We start from the raw sequence: 21,630 nt of genomic DNA, 5'->3' as shown, positions 1-21,630 counted from the left end.
GTAAATGTAAGGGAACAAATCTGGAAAAACAATGGAATCCCTAGGAAAAGGGAAGCACTGGGTGGTGAGCGGTCATCATCCTGAGGAAGAGAAAACTTGTATCCAGGTTATCTCACACAAGCCACTAAAAGTGCATTACCCAGTAAATAGTTGTATAATTTCCACTTGTTTTGATAGGCAATGGAGTAGACGTTTCAATGTTCACAGACCTCAACCCAAAACTATCATAATTTTTTATGTCTTTCTGCCCAATTAGAACACTCCTCTGCATGGTCATGACCAGGCAATTGAATTTATTGATTTTGTTAAATACAAATGTAATATTATTGATTTGAGTTAAAATTTAAGCTCCTTTTACAGATTAAAAATTTTCAGTAAGAATTGAATTTTACTGATATTTCTGTGTATTTTTATTTATTTCCTCGACAGATGATTCAGACCATCAGGACTCTAGTGGAAAATACAGATAGCTTATATGAGAAGATAGTACAGTGTCAGAAAGCAGGTAAGTAAAAGCTGTTTTTTAAAAATGTTATAAAAAAACTCAATGCATATTTCTGTATTGACCAAAACTATTAGTGGAGTTTGTTTATTCCACTATAGCAAAAAAAACCTATCCAAAAACCCAATAGCAAACAAACAAACAAAAGATTATTTTATTTTAGCCATATACAATAACAGTGATATGGACATTTCAAATCATGGAAATCAAAGATTAATCCGTAGAATCCATAGAATAGATCTATAGAATAACAACTTGACTTTGGAAATAAGGAACATTTTGTGTATGGACAGTAGCTTGTCAGTATAGTCATTTCCACAAAAGGCAAATACAGCATTACAGGAAAGTGAATCATCTTCTTTCACAAATAAATCTTTTATCATCTTCTTCTACTATGTGAGAAGTTTTCCTCTTATGTTATGATAGGCTTGATGTCTTCAAGAGCCTGATTGAATTTCCTTGCCTTCTGATAATTACATGATGATAGTTCAGATATTTTGTCCTTATGTCACTGTAGGTCTGTTGGGTGGATGGATACCCTCTGTTTCTGCTGCTATGTAGCTATTTTACCTACTCAGAGTAAAATTGGTTTTACAGATAATTTTGTGTTTTGTAGCAGGCTTTTAAAACCACATGGATGCAGAAAGTCTGTTTAAAATTTGTTATGACCTATTGATCCCATAGATTCTCTGGAATTTTTCCTGTTTCTGATATATATTTGGAACAGATTGTGTAGTTACTTCTTAATTCCTTCACAAATTACCTCTTTTTCACTGATATATTGTTTTTCTCATTTGAACACAACTTTGAGTTTTGAAGGTTTCCCTGTTATTTTGAATAGCATGTCTGACTTGTTTAATCATGCTTGTTTTCTTTTGGTATTTCTTAGGTATTTTTTAAACAATGTTATAAATTTATTCAGAGTAGTGGGTATTTTTTAAACAATGTTATCAATTTATTCAGAGTAGTGATGCGTCACATTTTGCATCAGGAAAAGGAAGTCTGAGGGAAAGTCAATCAAAGTATCTACAGCCGTGCCATGTGACACAGTTGGGACATTTGTATACAAATGCGTTTTTAACTGTTCTGATATCCGTCATCCTGCTTCTCCCAGCATGGAGTCATAGAATATTACAGTTGGGAAAGACTTTTAAGATCATCAAGTTTAACCACCAACCTCACAATGCCAAGCCCATCACTACACTAAACCATATCCCTCAGCACTTCGTCTATGCATCTTTTAACTGTCTCCAGGGGTGGTAACTCTACCACCTCCCTGGACAGCCTGTTCCAATGCTTAATAACCTTCTCCATTATTTTCTCCTGTTCTTTGATCTGTTCTGCTCTCCCATAAATTTCAGTCTCTTTTATTCATTCTTTTTTCTTGGGGGGGAAAAAAAAGTATTCTTCCATGCTTTTTCTTTACAAACTCTTTATCTGTTAACAGTACCTTCCAGCTCAAATCAGCAGCAGGAAGGCTTATCCACTCTGAATTTCAAGATTTTCCCTTTATTCACAGCACATATTCCTCAGACTCTGTGAACTTTAGTCAAATCATAGAACTGTCAAAGTACATGAAAATTTTAATTTGTCCTATGTACTTCAAGCTGTCAAACATAAATAATCATATATACCATGAGTCACAAAATACTGTTTCACATCTCTTGTTGAGAGATGCAGAGATTTATCTAAAATACTAAACTCAAAATACATTGTGTTGCCATAAAGTCATTGTCTTGTATGTTTGTGTGCTTACTTCTGGAATCATACCCTATTTTTGTGGTGATAGTGCATCATATTTTTTTAGCTTCATCAGTGTCTCATGCAGTTTAGATCCTTGGTTAGGGGTGAGGCAAAAGCTAATTGGCTCTTTTACGTCATGTTTTAGAATTGTTGCCCTTCAGAAAAGATTGCACTGTACAGGCTCATATGGATTCCAGTAAACTTCTAAACCTCCGATTTTCTTGAGTCTTACAACCATATTTTACACAAAGAACAAGCGAGTCCAAGAATCCTTTGTTTAAGAATGCAAAAGACTTAAAACCCATGCTAAATAGCAGATTTTGAGATTTTGATCTCATTTAAATGAGAAACCTCCAGCATGGTGACATAAGTATGGATTATGTAATAGATCCTGCTATTTAGGGCAGCTTTAGCCCTTCAGGGTCAAGGTACTATTTAAGATTAATGAGCTGAATTGGATTACCTTCCTTTTAATATCAGTGGTTTTTGAATATTTTCTTATGACTAATTGATCTCATAATCTTGGTAGATGCTACTCTATTTAATTCTGAGTAAAAGATTATACATTTTCCTATCTAGTTTCTTGATTAGGAAAAAGGAAAATTGTGCCTTTGTGCTTGTTTATTTTATGTCTCAGAGAATGAAAAAGCTGCTAAAATAAGAAAAAGTCAAGCTGACAATAAGCAGTGAAATTTTGTTTTCATGAAGAGGCTTACAAGAGAATTTCATTAAACGGACAAAGTGGACTCACTAATTGAAACCTTTTTCTAACTTAAGTTTAATCATAAGACTGGGACATTATTTCTTATGTAGGTTGATGGCCTATTGAATAAGCAAAGGTTCAATTCCTGAGATGACTCTTTTCAGAATTTAGGTTCTTTGCTATTAATAGTCTCTAAGAACATTAAACTGTAAACTTCTCATTTTTGTTCTTTATGATTAAACCCTATGAAAAATCTTCTGTTTTCTTCATATCAGAAATATCTATTGAAAGCATTTTAGATACATTAACTAATGAAAAGATATGGAAACATAATATTGCTTTAGTTCCCACTGTACTCATTCTTTGACAGAATTAAGAAAAAAATCTGCATAAGTTCAAAATTATTGGAGTGCCATTTATTTTCTTGCTATTAAGCCATCTCAACAGACTGCAAGAAAATATAATGTAGGAAATTTAAAGATAGTCCAGCCTATCCTCCTAATATGTTAAAGACCTAAAATGCTACCATATCTTCTCCAGAGTAAAGAATTTGAATATCCAGGTCACCTTACTCCCTTCCTTGCCAACTCACATTGTTCTTATAATTATCTTCTATTCCGTTCTTTTGCTTTCTGGTTTAAATACTGCCTGAGCTCATCACTGGTTAAAAGAGAGAACCTCAGTTTTGGAGCTCAAAAGGACATGTGATATTCCCAATATTCATTAAATAATCAGGAGGGCAAATGTAGTGGGTCTGGGACGGTAGTGATTTTCCACAGCAGCTCCTGCAGTGCTGTGCTTACTGTTTATATCAATATTATGACTACCGCTTGCACAACATCGGGGCTGTCCCTCCAGCATTCCTTCCCCCACCTTCACCAATAGCTGTGAGTGGGCATGATCTTGGGAGGGACTATGGCCAGGACAGCTGACCCAGGCTGACCAAGGAGATATTCCATACCATATGACGTCAGCTCAGTAATATAAACTGGGGGAAAGGAGCAGGAAGGGGAGGCGAGATTCATTTCTGGCCTTCCCAAAGCAACCGCTACGCGTACCGCAGCCCTGCTTCTCGGGAGGTGGCCGGACATCGCTGCTGATGGGAAGTAGAGAGTAACAGCTTATCTGCTTTTGCTTTGCTTCCCGCGCGCGCGGCTTTGCTGCTTATTTATTAAACTGCTTTTATCTCAACCCACGAGATTCCCATCTTATTTTCTCCCCTTCCCTGGCTTGCTGAGGAGGTGGGGGGTAAAGCGGTGTGGTGGGCACCTGGCATCCAGCCAGGCTCAAACTACCACAGCAAATAATAAGCAAATATAGCTTGCTGATGATAAAGAATTATTAAATATAAGCAGGTGTAGATATGTCTGTGGGACAGTACAGGAGGAGCTTGTGACACTGAGAATTATAAAACAATCTCTGAAATGTAACATCAGTAAGGGTCAATTAATCTATGTAGGGAAAAAAGTAGCCTCGACAATACCTGTAAGATTTCTGTTTTAATTCAGGAAACGAAGTTTATATTGTATAGAGTTCTAACAGAAGTCTCAGCTACACTATCCTTTTCTCTAAGTTTGACTGTTGTAGTTTTGCTTTATGTAAGTCATTTTCCTGTCCGCCGTTTTGATTATATCTGTCCCTTTGTTCATTTCTATACTTTTTCCCCTTTGTACGTGAAGACTGAGCTGCTCTCACTTTTCTCATGTTTGCTCATTTGTTAGCAAGAGTTTCCACTGCCTGATAGATTGTCAGCCATCCTCACAGGTTCTGTGTCAGTCATCGTCATGCTTTCCGTCATGTTGTGTCCTTCAGGCTCACAGTAAACATCCACCAGGCTACTTCCTTTGAATTGATTTCTTAAATTATCCCACCAATATATCGAGATTGACACATGTCCTCCTACCACCTTAACCAAAATAGTTTTCATTGCTTCCTTGTACTCCCCACTCTTTCTTTACCCATCTGTTCTCTTTTTTCTCTCATACTTGAATTCTAAGTTGTTGGAGCAGGGACCATCTTATTCATCCAGTCTGTACAGTGACTAAAACAGCAGGGACTCCCTTCCAACCCTTAAGATTCTGTGGTTGTGTGACGTGGTTTATTAAATAATGCAAGTAGTAAAAGACATAAAAAGAGTACATTTTCTAACGTGTGCTCCAAAGCAGTTCTTCAGCAGTGTCAGAAACAGGATACAGTTTCAAGAAAGGGAATATCCAGCTGTTCTGGATGTTCTCAAAGATAAACACAGTGCACAATATCAATTGGGAAAAGGTTTAGGATAGGTGGATCTTTATGGAAAATATTAGGATGATGGCCATACGAGCACTACAAATACCTACAGTTGAAAATTAAAGTAACGAAATCAATTTTTTTTCAAATAGCTATAACTCAGTTCCCCACGGTTAACCACTGACGTTCTTCAGCAAAATGACATGTTTACTGACCTTTTTCTTTTACTGTCTGTTCCTGCTATTTGCATTCTAAATTGATTTTTGACTTCGAGTCCACCAAAACAAAGCATGTATGATGAGTAAGTTAATATTCTATGTTATGTACAGATTAGATAATCCATTAAGAGAGGAAATATAATTAAATCTTGGAATAGCACTTTTGACTGAGTATATAGACATGCAATTGAGTTTTTATTTAATCAATGAAAGGGTCTGTTGTTTCCAACATTTTGGTGGTTATCCCTGACTTGAAAGTGAATATGCAGTGTTCATAATATGGGTACTGTAGAGTTTCACAAGTTCAGCAGAACTTGTTAATCCATGTCTAATGAAATACTACTAGTTATCAGCAAATCTTGACATTTTGTTTAGAAGCTCCTGCATTGAAACCTTGGCTTAAAATGGAAGGAAAGAAATACTACTTTATCCATTACTATTGCACTTCATAGCATAGCAATATTTAATGTGTTTGACTGCAGTAGGACATGCAGAGCGTCAGGTTTAATCTTAGAATTGTATAATTTACTATATTTTTCATAAAGTTCACTGTTAAAAGTAAACATAAATTCCAGCATCACCTGATATGACTAAAGCAGCACTTTGAGGTCCCTCTCAGCCTGTCTCCATTCTTCTGAAATACCTACTTTTCCCTATTTTCTCTTTGTTCCTGTTTTTTCTAAGTTAGCTATGAGTTTTGAGGGTTTATTACTACAATAGGCAGACCCCAATAGTTAAGGAAAAGTCTCAGTGAAGGACATATTCAGGGCAGTCTTCTTTATATGTATCTTGACTTACTTTCTGTATTCAGTTCATGAATTTTACCTGTGTTTTTCTTTCCTGTTTTACTCTATCTGTTCCCATTTTTCCACATTTTTTCTTGCTATTTGTCTTTCTTCCTCAAGCAACTCCACTAAGCATTTCCTGGTACAGCTTCATAGCATCTCAGGTCATATGGCCGTTGCATATACTCTCATGTTCCTCCTCTGTGCCTTGAGTAGCAACATTGTACTGCAGAGGAGGAGAAAGAGGTGAAGAATTGTGCTTAGATTAACTTAGATATCATTAGTGAATAGATGATCAGTCTTTCGTCTTCTTTGTGATTGAATCTCTCTCCATTGTTATTCAGAGCAGTCATACACCATATTTTTCATATATTAATCCTCATACATAGCTTGCCTTGGATGGTGGTGGTTTTTTGGGGAGCCTGATACATTTTGCACAAGTGTGGATGATTCCTAGGATACCTCTCCCATACTTCTAGATGTTTTTTATCATCTAACTGCTCTTAGAGCAAACACTTAAACTAACAGACTTTTGTGTTCTTCTTCTGAATTTCTTCTTCCTTTACATTAAGCCTTTTTTCCCCTACTGTTAATGCTATTCTATGCCAATAAAAGATCAAATTGTGTTAATATTTCCTGTCTAGAATGGCACATTCAACTTTCAGCAACCTCAATGAGAAAAAGTAATTGGAAAATTTGTTTACTTACTGGAAATCAGAGCAACACTGTAAGAAGCTAAAAAAATTCTTGATTTTAAGTAGCCTTTTCAAGTACAGAAATATTTACAAAATAAATCTGTTAGCTTGTAGTTCATATTTATAGCAGTTGCCTTCAACTTGTGAAAATTAGAGAGATGAGATTGATTATATGTCATTACATCTCTTAAGATATAGAGACGTATTTTAGAGTTCACAAATACAACAGACATTTTATTTACTAACATCTGCTCAAAGTCTGCATAGTTGTCCCTACTACCGTCCAATGCAAAGCGGTAGGAAAAGGTGAGGAGTCTGTTTATTTCCCTGTGGATTTTCTGTGTTTACATTTTGCTTTACTGATACAACAGCTGCTGACTGAGACTAATCAACAGTTCCATTCTGTCCATAGGTAGGGGGCAAGAAAAAGCAGAGGTAGGAAAGTTTTGTAATTGGTATCATTGAAAGACAAATTTTGTAACATACTTTATTAGCTGAGGTGCTGAAAAGTTGAATAACTTTTCAGATATACATTCCTCTTCTTTATATTTTAAACAATAACAGCATATCCCAAGTTGAATACAGGTTGGGAAAACGGCTCTAAGTTTAAATTAATTGTGTTAATGAGGCAATTTGAAAGAAAAAGGTACCAAATTCCTCCAGTACAGAAGTTGATAGTAAAGAAAGGAGGAGTTACTTTCCTGTGGAAGCAAAAGACATAGTAATTACAATTGCTAGTGAAACAATGTGGGATCTGAAGACTGGGAAAAGCTATAGTGTACAATAAACCAATATCTTCATTAAGTCTGCTTTCTAGCATTCAATAGAATTGGGACTTTTTTCCCTTAGACTTTCGTTGATCTCTCTTGAGGATTAAGGCTGATAAATAAAAAATGGAAACAGCAATCTTCAGGGAAAAAAAATCCTCTCCTTTGTAGCTCTGAGTGCTTTGTGCACTTTATTGGCAGCGTTAGTTCATTCTCCTATGTGATAATGGCTTAACTTCACCCACATTCAGAAATGTAGCCTATCTTCATGGAGGACTGTTATTGTGGATAAATATTTTTTCTACATTAGGGGTGGAATACTATGAGTCTTCCTTTTGAATCAAAGATTTTTAATATGTGAAGGCCTAGTTTTCTGTTTATTTTGCAGGACTGCTGTTTTGAAGGCAGAGAAAAAGTATTGGTTTGTGGGTATTTTGTGTTTTGTACTTGATACTCTTTTTGTTGACTTTGGTGTCTAGAAAGTTAATGTTACATAGGAGTGTTCTTGAAAGTGTTTGAGGAAAGTGGAAGTGATTATTTAACTCATGGAAGCAATCGAGTTTTAATTAAATCAAGGCACAGATGTCTTCTTAGTAACTTCATAACTGCATAAGCTTGGTGCTGCAACTGCTTTGAATCTCTTGACAGTGAGTGACCTCCTTATGTGGCAAATGGTTCCCTAGCATTAAAGAAAGTGGTTTACATTGAAAACTGAATTATTGTGATTGTGTATGGAACTGAATTAGTCTGGATTGCAAGACTAAATACTGATTTAGACCTTTTGGGGAGGATAGCTTTTGGCAGGCTGTGATGCCATTGTCATTGATGATGATGGGATAAGGACGTTATCTTAGGCACAAAATTTGTCTGCTACTTTTAAAGAATAAAAAACAGCAGATACCAAAATGTATGATTATGTATCTGAGCAGAGGTAGTATGTGGCTGGGGAACATTTCCAGATTTTTCAGACATAGTGCACAACAGTGAGCAACTAATCTAGTTAATGTATTATTTCATCAAGTATTAATGTAAATGTTTTGAATACAAATTGCTCAGACCTGGAGCTCTTGAAGCTGAAGCACAGCACACTCAGAATCTGCAAAGAAATTCTGATTTTCTAGTTATGATGCACGATGTTTTGGGTGACTTCAGTGAGGAATAGGTGCTTGGAAGTACTTGAAGGATCGAATCCTTGTTCCTTTTATGACTTAGGTTTTGCAGTTAGTAGTGATCTTTAGATAATAGAGGTGTTCTAAGTATTAAATTATTAAGCTTCATTTTAAATCTTTGCATGAAAAATGTTCTATAAGTGTGTGACAATTTGCAAGTATAGTGGCTTCTTCTGCTTCTTTAACAAGATTTATTTGATTTATTGTTGATGTGTTCTGGTAGCTACACAGTGTAGGAAGAAATACTTTAATGTATAAAGAGCTTGCTTGGATTTTTTTTTTTTTAAATCAAAGTGCTTTGCTAAGAATAAAATACAATTATTTGGTTTGGCTGACCTGCAGTATTATCGTTGTGTGTTTTATATAGATCTACATAAATACTGTTTGCTACCCATTTCATTTTAGGCCTACTCAGTATATACATTTATTGCCAAAATTTTATTATTGTGCTATTTCATTGATAAAGTTCTTTGTGAAGAGAAAAGACTTATGCTAGGAGGAGCCCACCAGCTCTGTAGTCATGTCTCAGCTAGGTTGTAAGTCATGCTATGCAAAGAAGCTTTCATCAAAGAAAACAAATGAGTATTTCAAGTAGAAGTTTGGCTTTAGAAATACAGTGTAACGAGTGTTGTGCTTGCTCTTTCGCTAAGAATTCCTCGAAAAATTAGTATCTCAACTCTCAGTTGCAGAAGAGGTGTGGGTTTTTTTCCTATAAACTGAGACTTTATGCCAGGTCTTTGTGATAAGAAGTCTTACAAAATCAAACAAACCACAGAGTTTAAACAGTATGAACTCCTGCCTTACATATATGCACTGCATGTTCAGTTCATACTCCACGTTCATGCAGTTCTCCATGTTTTAATCTCTTCACATGTTTTAATAAAAAAGCAGTTATCGGAGTTTTCCAGCAAAGATATTTGTATTGCACAGTAAAAGCAAAAATATAAACACATACAACTTAGTGATTTAAAGCTATTTGCCTTATAGATGCAATATATATGCTTCAATTGGTTTAAAAATAGCAGAACCACTTGTGTTGCCTTATATGCACATTTTAATTAGTATATTAAGTATACTACCTTGGAACTATAGTGAAAGCCCAGAAGTGGGACAAATTGTTAATTCAGTTTCAACTTATGTTGTTTCTAGCTAGTAATTAAGCATAGTGAATTTCATATGAGTTGATTTCATATTGATGATATTAAGGAACTATTTTTTCCAAGCTAAATAGTTGGAGATGAGTATCTTTTAACAGTATCTACAACATTTTTTCTGAAATATATCCTCAAACAAAACTTTTTCCTGAAGATAGAATGTTGGCACTACAAAACCAATATGAAGTGCATCAACAGAAATAAGTATTCCTTTTCCCAGCACTTCAAGCATCAGCAAAACAATAACATGCATATTATAAGCTCACATGCTTGTAAGTTATGAAAAGTTTTTGATCTTCTAAACATATTCATTACAATTAAAATCTTGATTAAAAAATCCAGGACTATGTAATAAAGCTAAGATTCTAATCTGGAAGTTACTTTGACAAGTGATGTGTCAGAATTTTTATCAGACCATCAAGAGTGTTGTATTGCCTTTTATGTTTTATTTAGGAAAGAGATTTTTTGTTACTGAAGTATGTCAGAGCAATAAGACAGCCCAGTTTCTATACTGTCATATCAGCTGCTGTTTAGTTTATAGACAGAAACATTCCATCAGAACATGCTAAGCATAAATTAATTGTTTGAGATGTGCCATGTCATATTATTTAGAGGATTCATCATGCAGCTGGTTGAGAAAGAACAGGACAGGAAGGTCATGAAGTTTACTCACAGGTAGAAATTTTGGAAATTGATCATTTTGAGCTCTGTTTTTAAATGAATATGAGTTTTTAATTTAACTATCTCCTTTTCAAGGCTGCTTACAGAATCACATCTCTAATGGTTATACATTTTACATAAATTGCAACTTTACTGATGGATATTCATCCTAATAGTGTCCTTTAACTGAAATTATTCTTTGATGTCCAAGGTCTTACCTGACATGCATGTCTAGAGAACAGTTACTCCTTCTTTTTTCTAGACTAACCAACAAATTTTTATTAGTCTCTTCACATGATACAGGGTTCTTACTGCACTTGCCAGTTTTGTAGCGCTTCTCTTTTCCTCATGGTGTTTGAAGTTACTGAAAATGGGCAAAAATAATTGTACATCAAATTTCAGCATCTTGAATGCAAGGATATTCCCAGGGATGAAGTCACGTTAAAGCCATCTAATGGAGTTGAGAGTTGGGGGAGAAGGTCTGAGAGAGGAAAATGGTGAGACAGTCATGAAATTAAAACTACACTGACTGGGGAACCAGCAAGTGATTCATCACTGAAGGGGAAAATTATTATGTGGAAGTAGTGAAGGATTGCTGACGAATATACTTTAAAAAAATATTTGTACTGCAGTGGAGAAGGATATGCTGTAAAGTCTTTGATTCCAGTTGGAAAAATTTGTTGTCAGTAGTTTGTTCAGTTGAAAAACCTGTTGTTGAATCATACTATTGTTAGTTTTTCTTATGTTACGATATTTACATGACATAAAACAGTTGGGGTGAATATTTCACTGATAGTTGGCTTTTAATATGAAGACTTGAATCAGATAACGAAAGATAGTATTGCTTTTGTTTTGCAAGCATATAGGAAATTTTAGGGCTTCAGTCAGCTAGCCTACTGAAAAACAGGACAGTCAGCCTCACTTCAGTCCGTAGGAAGGTAGTGGAGTAAATCCTGTTGGAAACCATTTCCAAACACATAAAGGACAAGAAGGTGACTGGGAAAAGTCAGCCTGGGTTGGCAAAGGGGAAATCTGGCTTAACCACCCTGACAGCCTTCTACAATGAGGTGACTGGCCTGATAGAGGAGGGAAGCACAGTGGATGTTTTTATTTTGACTTTACCAAGGCTTTCCACACTGCTTCTTGTCGTGTCCTCCTTGACAAAGTGAGGAAGTAGGTAGAGGCCAGGTAAGTGGGCAGTGAGGTGGACTGAAAACTAGCTGACCAGGCAGGGTCAGAGGATTGGGATCAGCAGCATGAAGTCCAGCTGGAGGACAGTTATCCCCCCAGGATGTGCCCCAGGGGCTGATCCTGGAGCTACTTCTGTTTAAACATCTTCGTTTATCACGTGGAGGATGGGGGCAAAGGGCCTCCTCATCAAGTTAAGAGAAGATAAAAAACTTGGAGAAGGGTGGATATAGCAGGTAGTTGTGCTTCTTACTCAGAGGGACTTTGACAAGCTGGATAAGAAGGCTGAAGCCACATTTGGAGTGTTCAGGTCCAGTTCAGGGCTTTCCAGTCAAAGAAAGATCCAGACTTACTGTCTGGCACAGGGCCACCAAAAGAGTTAAGGGACTGGAGCATCTTTCATATGAGGAGAGGCTGAGTGAGCTGGGACTGTCTAACCTGGAGCAGAGAAGGCTCAGTGGAGATCCTGGGTGGTCAAACCCTGGAAGAGGTTACCCAGAGTGGTTGTGGATTTTCCATCATTGGTGATATTCAACAGCCAGCTGGGCACAGTTCTGGGCATCGTGCTCTACCTAACCCTGCTTTAAGCCAGGCGACTGGACTTCCTGAATCTACAGAGGTGCATTCCAACCTGAAAGGTTCTATGTAAATAAGGATTTTAGGAAAGTTGACATCTCCAATCAATGTAAGTTTTTAGAACTGAGTGTTCAGTCTCAAGACAAAACTCTGTAAGAAGTTTGTTATTGAGAAAAATTTTTATGCAATAGACACAAATTAAAACCCAGGAAATTCCATCTGAACAGAAAACACACATCCTATATAGTCTTTGCAATCACTCAGAAACTTGTGGATAATATCCTTTTTAACATCTCTGCCAGTATAAATGGAAAACATGAGTAACCTGTGCTTTTTATATTAAGCAGGTGGTATATGCAGAAACATATTAAGAGTGATAAATCATGTTTATGTTCAAGAGCTCTCTAATAATAGTAATTCTAGAAACAATTAAGCCTCATATAAGTAATTTGCTTACTATATTGTAATAAGAGTGAGAGCTGAACTTGCACATTCAGTTTTCTTTGCAAGCATGTCATAAAGGCATTTTTATATGAGTTTATATGGATGCATTTTTATTTCATTAATTGAGCTGTAAATGAAAAGCTCTTTCCTCTTTTTTTTCCTTTTCCTTTTACCTTCTAAGATGTCAGTTTCATTTTGGAATTCAACACTTTGTTAATACTTTGCCACTATTAATACATTAAATAGTTTTGAGGCAAAATGCAAGAAAATCATGGTGAAATATAGAAGGGGAATAGCAAGAGAGATGCAGTCAATAGTTAATTGCTGTGCTGCATTTAGACTCTAAAGTTGTCCACATATTGTGTAGTGAATATAATTCATTCCATTCAGCAGATGGAAAAAAAAAAGACTAGAGGGAAAATAAGCCATTTCAGTTCATCAGGCAAGCTAGTAATAGAAACAGAAATAAAATTCAAATCTATTTGTCCCTGGTTGCATGTTTAGACTTAGAGTAGGATAACTTTAGTTTAACATGATAATGAGGAGTTGGCCTATCTAGCCGTGCGATGTTGAGGACAGTGAGATGTTGAGGACTGGGGAATGATTAGTGCTGTTGAAGCAGGAGGCACTTGTTTACTGAGGATTTACATGTGCCCTGGTAGGATGAATTTGTGGAAAAGGTCACTCAGATGTTACTGCTATCTGCCAGGAATATTTAGCTGGGGTGGAATGGCTTTGGCAGAACAGAAATGTAACAGCAGAAATATAAAGAAGGGAGTCACCAACAGAAGATAGTCGGTGAACCAGAAAAGATCTTTTCTGACTGTCAGAATATGTGGTCACCACTGTCTGTGCTTGAGATACTAGTGGCCTTGTGTACATAAGAATTATCTGAAATCTGCAAAGCACCAATTTCACATCGGTCATGCAAACCCTCACCATTATTCTTACTCTCTCTCTGAGCATCTTCAGTTCAGGGTTCTTAACAGTAGTGCCTATGGATTTGAAGAAGATGGAAATGAGGTACAAAACTCCAGAAGTTTAGCAGTATAGTCTCGAAATTCATGGTATTGATCAGAAAATCTGTATTTTTATGGTAGCTCTGAAGATGTAATGTTGTAAATGTGGATCTGCACATAATCTTTCCATGGTCATATTAGGAGTTTATTTTTTTGGATGCTGTGTTTCAGGAAATGGATGCTTGGAAACACTGATGGATGAACGAACTTTAATTTCTCACCTGGTTAGCTGTTTGGGGGAAATAGAAGATGAAGGGTTTACTTGAGGCTGTACTCTAGAGGCAGAGTCAGCTATGGAGAAACACTTCAAATAAAAGTGATACAGTAGTTTAATTCAGGAAAAATATTTGCCATTTATTTTCATTGTCATAATGTTTAAAACAGTAAGAAAGGCTAAAAAGAACAACCTTGTCTCAATTTATGAATAATTTTAAAAACGTATAGGAGTAAGGTAAGGGACATACAATGAAAACATTCAGTCATATCTATTTCATGTTATGAGACAGGAGTGTGTGGTAGGGAGTTTATAAAGAACAGATACTGTTATGTCCTTAAAAGTCAGTCTACTCTAGGGTTGACACCCAACACAGGTTTGTATGGTTATTTCATTGTAATTAATTATCTATAAGTTTTGAAGCACATATATTCAAGGGGAAAATAGAAGCTCTCAGTCAATATAGCTACAATTACCATTTGTAATTAAGCTATAACTTGGGTTTATTATAATATGTATAAGTCAAAACCACTTGTCAACTTTTGCCTTCAGAATTCCCTTTATATTGATACTGAGGGAGATCCTGAGAACACTATTTTATGTATGATTTCTGTAATCCACGTTGGGTTGGCGTATATATATACATGAAAGGACATTTTACTTCTCTCAAATGAATAAAACTGTTTCAAAATTATTTTTATATGACTTCTAACAGCAGCAAGGAAAGCAGATTATTTTTCTTATATCTGTACAGCACTCTGGTTTAAAACTAAAACTGTGGACACCTCTCAACGGTTAGATCAGGCTAATCTGAATTTTGCCAGAAATTTTTGGTTTGGATTTGTCAGATACGAATTTTGTGGACACAGTGGTTTACACGGGTGTGGTAATATGTCCTTGGCTTTTCATTTAGCACCTCTCCTTCTCAGTTTTCCATGCAGGGATAAGGTGAGAAGGTTATTTTCTGGCCTGGCCCCAGCATATAAACTCCTAGCTGAACAACTGTAATGTAAATTTAGTGTATAAAAGATCAAGGCACAAAGTAAATTTGTTGGAATTCAGTATTTAATGAAATTATGTTTTCCATTCTATTAAAAGTGTTTTTACATATGGTGCAACAAATTCAGTTGTTCTTAAAGAATATTTTTGTATAGTAAATATTTGCTTAAATACATCTTTATATGGCAATGACCCAACAGGTACGTCACTGTGGATTTTGACTTAGAGAGATTTGTGTATATTGGCATGTTGTATAACACTGCACATTACTAGATCAGATACATTTGTGCTTGAAGCGTGAAGTTTCTGAAGCTTTTTCACTGTCCTTTTGCAGTGCTAATTCTGAATCACTGTTTCTGTGATCACAAAAATGCATTAAAATAGATACTATATTCCTCCCTCTCTTGTTCTTCACAGCAATGGAGTTTCATGAAAACCTGCACAATATAGGAGCAAGAGAAGGCTTAAAAGAAAGAAAACTGCAAAAATCGGTAGAAAGTTTTACGTGGAACATTACAATTTTAAAGGTAATGTGTCTTCCTTTGTTAGTTACTGTGTTTTTCCATTCACAACTGACATTCTAATATTGTTACTGGTCATTATTCTTGGTCACAATTCAACTGCATTTATCCAGTTGTATAACTCTACTTAGTTTAGTTTATATCACTTGAAAACAGCAGACTCTTAATGTGATCTTTTACTTATTTTTTTATTGTTGGACATGTTGTTTCACTTCTGACTTTTTCTTCTTACAACCTTTTAACATAAACAAGATTCACTTTAATCTTCAATTACATCAGTGAAACAATGAGTATTGATTTCTTTGAAGCAATTCAGGCCAGGAGGAAGCTGTGCTGCTATTTAAACCCTGCTTTGTAATTTGAAAGGGAGTAAGAGTGTTAAGGTTAATGCAGTTATTGAAAAACAAAAGGGAAGCTGTTACTACTGCAGTTCGTTATGAATGCTGGTTAATGATGTATACAAATCATAAGAGTAATCCAAACTGGACTAAGTGGAGTGTTTATGGGCTGGAGATTCTGTCTGCATTTTGTTGAGAATTTGCTTTCTTTTTGACACAGCAGTAGGTGATGAAGTATAGAAAAGCTTTAAGCCACAGATGCTCAGGGAGCTGAAATGTGGAACACTTCAGGTTTCTTGTCACTGGTCTTTCATCTCAGCAGAGTATATAAAAATTTATAGAGATAGCAAAACCGCCATCCTTAATTTATCCCCTTTACACTATCCTGCTAGCCCAAATTATTCATGTTTTGTCTTTACATACACTAATGAGTTTTTCTCTTCCACTCCATCAAGTATCTCATCACTACATTAAACTATAAAGTCTGGTTTAATTATAAAGAAAAAATATTTTCTCCCACGTATTTCTTTTATTTTTAGTTCTTATTAAAAATATGATTCCCTATTGCCTCTTCTTAAAGTAAACAGCTACAGAAAGTAGTAATACACTCATTTTCCATGTTGGTTTCAACTGTTCAAGATTTTCACATTCATGTTGCTTGGTGCTCTGGTTCCTCTTGTGTGGACTGCACAAATCCAAAACAGAGGAGAATCAAAAAGAGTTGAAATTTGCTATGACGTGTACAGTTAATACATTAAAAAAGATGCATGCAGGGTGTGCTTATAGGTAAAATGACCAGACTGTCACTTTTTTTGAACTACAATGACCCCATGCGACACTACAAGCTTGGGACAGAGTGGCTTGAGAGCTGTCTTGCAGAAAAGGACCTGAAGGGGAGTTGTAGTGAGGTGGAGGTCAATCTCTTCTCTCCGGTAATGAATGCTAGGACATGAGGAAATGGGTTCAAGTTGTGTCAGGGAGGTTTAGATTGGACATAAGAACAACTTTTTTACTGAGAGGGTTATTAAGCATTGGAACAGGCTGCCCAGGGAATCACCATCCCTAGAGATAAATATTCAAAACACATAGATGAGGTGCTGAGGAATGTGGTTTAGTTTAGTGATAGACTTGACAGTGTGAGGTTAGTGGTTGGACTTGATGATCTTAAATGTCTTTTCCAACTATAATGATTCTATGATTACTTCATTAGAGTGAAGATTCCTGAAGACAGTGTATAGGATGTGTCAAGTACCATTTCTGTGCTAGCCAGGGAACAGAAACCACTGAGTCAGTTCAGTGGGTTTGTGCAAATGTCAAAGAAATAAATTCTTACCTCTTCTTTACTTTGGTGTCATGTGTATCCAATATAAGCTTGGATAGGCAAATCTACTTTCATGCTGCCTGAAACAGCAGTAGCTTTACTTCATTTCTGTTTTCTATTGAGAACATAAGGGTTGGGGAGGGAGGTTTGCAGTTCACAAGCGATTGAAATGTGAAGTCGTGCTTTCTGCATAAGCCAGGAATAGGAGAACACACATGGTAGATCTGTCTCTTCAGAGCACTGAAGGGCTTCTGTGTGAATCCTTAGGATTAACATCATTGTGAAAATAGAAGGCCTTCCTTTTGAAGAGATTATTGAGAAAATCTCTTCAATGTTGACTTGGTTTTTTATTACTTGCAGATTAGTACCTTTCTGTGGGAAGATACAATTTATCCTATAATTAATACTTTATAAAAAAAAAGATTAGATATTTAATCAGCCTGTTGTTGAAACTTTAACAGGAGGTGTTAGAGAAGGTTCTGGTATGTTGTATCTCAGAAGTCATTTACAAGTATTACAGTTCACATAGGCATCTATTAAGAGCTGTTATTCACATTTAGGTGTACAGAACATTAGTCATTGTGATTTGTTTGAAGTAACGCACTGATTCTTTTCACTCCAGAATCTTAACCATAATCTGTAACCATCAACTTCTCTTTCTTTACATAATTAAATAGAAAAAGTTTATCAGTTTCTATGACACTGCTTTCCCTGTCTGTCAAAAAAGACTTGCACTCATAATTTGATCTAATACTAAATGTTTCCATTTCCATTTTTCCAGTTCTCTAAAAAGTACGTGAGAACATGGATGGAAAGTGATTGCCCACATTTTTTGGAGTAAAAATTGATCAGGAGAGTGGCAATCTAAACTGCTTTAAGAAGAATTTTTTTTCCTGTCGATTCCCCTGCATACATCAAATTAACTTCTCTCTTGAAGAGCATGAAAGTAAAACCCTGTCTATTCACTAGCCTCAAATTTTGATGTTCAACATGCAAGACAATTGAGCCGATGCACCAAAGAGAATGCCGTGCTTAGATGGATCTAACTTTTTATTCTTCTGTAATTACGAACAGTGTCTTACATGGTCTCGTGGTTGTGATTTAGGAAATGCTGTGTGGCTCTGATTTCTGCATGAGTGCCATCCTCATCTCCCTCACAGAGGGATCGTAGAATGCTCACATGGTGTGGCTGATGTATTTTCCAAGCCAATTAAGCTGCATTTTACCCTCAAAGCACATATTGATTTTTTTTTCAATTAGAACATTTTGACTACAGTTGATGCAATGGAAAGACTGATAAAATTAAAAAATTGACAGCTTAATTCTAGGAGAACTGTTTCTTTAGAACAGCTGACATAGCTCCTAGATATCTCTATGTGTGTGTGTGTGCGCGTTACAATTACTGTTTCAAAGGGTTTTATATTTCCTAATTTGAAGCCATGTGGCCAAATGTATTATTGCTATAGTATGTTTAAATTCAGGTGAAATATATCTGTCCAATTTGTGTGTCTATATATGCACACATTCTTATGCACCCCTTATATGTACATAGAGATATTTGTTTAACTTCAGAACATCAATTTATTCTGCTTTAGTGAACTTTATTGCCTGAGAGAGATTGTACTGTGTTAGAATATTTCTGTCTTTCAAATAGGCAGTTTGAAGATCATTGAATAGTAATTAATTTATTGCTGTTACTCAGGCTGATGGCACTCATTTTCTAAACATAGATAATCACATTTCCTGCCAGAAAGAGTACATAGTTGAAGGAAGAAAATCACTTAAGTGTTGTCGCGGCAGACTCCAACAAACAACCTAATGTAACAACTTATAGACTTTTCTGGCAGAGCAAAACTTTGAAAAATGCTTGTATAGGCTCAGAATTTGAGATGCCCATAGAAAGAGCATAACAGCATCTTTAAATTAGTCTTTACAACAAAGATCTGATCTAAACACATACAAGTTCAGTGGAAGCATTCAGAACAAAGGTGGGACTCCTAAATTTGCTCCTTGTTGGCTGTGAGTTTTTAGATGTGTGACATTAGCAACATGAATTGCTTTCTCTTGAAAGAAGTCCCAAGGCATTCAGTTCATTACATCTGTTATGTCTGTAATGGTATTTATTTCAGATCTGGATTACTTTTTTACCTTTCAGATGCATTGGATTACTGTTCAGCAGTGCTCACTGATTACAACCTGATTTTTTAAGATACACACTGCTTTTTTTCGCACCATATGGCTTCACAATGGTACATCAACAGAGCTAGACACTTCACATGAATTGTGCAGAGCTCTCTAACTCAAGCTTCTGCTGTATTTGGTAGCAGTGGTTGGCTCTAGTTTTATCTTTGCATCAAGATGTGCCAGCAGATAATGTTATCACAGTTGGTTCCACAAACATTTTTCTGAGTTCAGTGGCTTTTGGAAATCATTGCTTCATTCTAAGTGTTGGAGAAGAGAGTAATGTACACAGATTCATTTTGCTATTTCCCCCTGGTCTAAACTTGATCCCACTTACCTGAATGTATTTAGGCTGAACCTCTCTTGTCTGCAATAATCCCTTTATCCCAGATCCTCTCTTGTTTACAAAGTTAATCTTCCCTGATCAATCTTGTCTACACACTTCCAATTCCTTGCTGAAAATCCAGCCATTCCTGGTAACCCCCGCCTTTCTCCTTCCTGTCACTGCTTCATCCATTATTCTGATTCCATTTGGTGCCTAATTTTGTCTTTTAGTGTTTTTTTTTCACATTGCTTTCATACTCACATTGTACTCATCCTCTAGAGATCCTTCCCAATGTGTCTTTTGGTTTTCTCATCACCTTACCTGATTTCATTGTATTCTGCAGTCTTCTCCCTGCTCTGCATTTTTATGTTTTTCCTCTCAAGCTTTTAGTCTCATTACTCCTTTTTTTTTCAGTTGTTGGTCCTTCTACTTGTCTGTCGTTTTCAGGTTTCTTTCAACATGGTGGATTTTGTCAGCCTGTTTTCTTTCTGTATTCCAATCCCAAATGTTGTCTCAGTCTTTTCCTTTCTCCCCTCACCTGTCTGATCCAAATTTAGTGTTGTCACACTCTGTTAATTTTTCATTATTTCACAGTCACCTCTTTCAGTAAGGTCTAGTCTCTGCTTTGTATAGTACAGTCCAACTTCCCTTTCTGTAGCCCTTTGCCAGGTCAGTCTGAGAGATCCTCTCGCCCCCCTCCTTTTCTCCGTCTACCTTGTTGCCAGAGTCCATGTCCCAGGCTCTTCCGGCCCCTCCTCCAGTCTTGCTTTTGGACTGCCAGCATTGGCAACCAAATGTTGGTGGTAAGACAACTTGGAAAAGCCATGCAGGAAAAACGCAACTTCTTCTAACACATTATTGCGTGGGAATGGAATACACATTGTCTTGCCACATTGCTGGAACTGTCAAGAGATGAAGAATGATCGAGAATGAAATCCCAAGTAATTGTATTAACCACGTTCAAAATCTGATTTTTGTTTCTTTAAAGCTCTTAACTTGGATCCACTGCTCTGGATTGCTGAAGTCATTTATTATGAGTCTCTACCCCAGGTGTGGGAGTGGGGAGGGAAGGATGGAAGATTGTAAAAAAAATCCTGATGTCATTTTCCCATCTTTATTCTCAGAACCGAATGAACCATGTGGATAAGGTTAAAGAATAATATTAAATAGTAATAATAAGATCTGCTAATGGCAGCAATCCTGCATAGAAGGTATCAGTTTAAGTAGTTAAAGTTTGGCAAGCATGTAAGCAACTGGAAGCAATTTTTTTTCAAACAAGAAGTTTCGGGCAACCTTATTAATAGACCATTGCTAGCAGCTCTGCCTATAATAAACAACTTGATTAAAGTTCCAGAACTATATTCTACTAATCCATGTAAAATGGAACTTGGGCTAGAAACACATGCACTCCAGATATGACTCATTTAGTCTGCTGGAGTGTTTTAAATTAGCTTTTAGTTGTTTGTCAGTTTGGAAAAAATATTATTTTAAAAAAAAAAGTAGCCCTGGTTTTCTTTAGAAGAAAACAGTGCTGGAGCTTGGGATGTGATTGGTGGAGTTCGAGATTTTTTCATGTTTGGTAATCAGAAAAAACACATTGCCTATTATGGTCTTGGATAAGGGGAGCAGGGTTATTTCTTTGAAGAAGGCAATATTTGTTTTCAATTTGTGTGCCTCAAATGCGTAATTCTGCTTACTTCATAGGACAGTATTTATGTTCTGAGTTGCTAAAGAAGGAAGGCTGAAGCATCACACCATGAGTGTACACATGTGTTTTTCTGACTGCTGTTGTACCTCTCTTCCTTTATTTTTTAAATCAAAAAGTTGGTTTTTAACCTTATTTGGCAGAGAAGGCGGGGCAACGTATCCATTACACCTC

At 36.2% G+C, this 21,630-nt stretch overlaps 1 protein-coding gene across 4 annotated transcripts in view; it reads left to right on the top strand.

Moving 5' to 3' along the window:
• PLCL2 (phospholipase C like 2) overlaps positions 1-21,630 on the top strand; it is a 110,519-nt gene that overhangs the window by 77,580 nt on the left and 11,309 nt on the right. For all 4 annotated transcript variants that reach the window (XR_009818786.1, XM_061996780.1, XM_061996779.1 and 1 more), the window contains exons 5-6: positions 430-505; positions 15,483-15,592. Coding sequence is in view for 3 of the 4 variants with exons in the window: in XM_061996780.1 (XP_061852764.1) it covers positions 430-505; positions 15,483-15,592 (186 nt within the window). In the remaining variant the exon portion in view is untranslated. The remainder of the gene's footprint in view (positions 1-429; positions 506-15,482; positions 15,593-21,630) is intronic.

The sequence above is a fragment of the Colius striatus genome, chromosome 5, assembly GCF_028858725.1.
Source record: "Colius striatus isolate bColStr4 chromosome 5, bColStr4.1.hap1, whole genome shotgun sequence".
Lineage (NCBI taxonomy): Eukaryota > Metazoa > Chordata > Aves > Coliiformes > Coliidae > Colius > Colius striatus.
The sequence above is the reverse complement of the archived record's forward strand: the minus strand, read 5'-3'. Positions and strand labels throughout refer to the sequence as shown.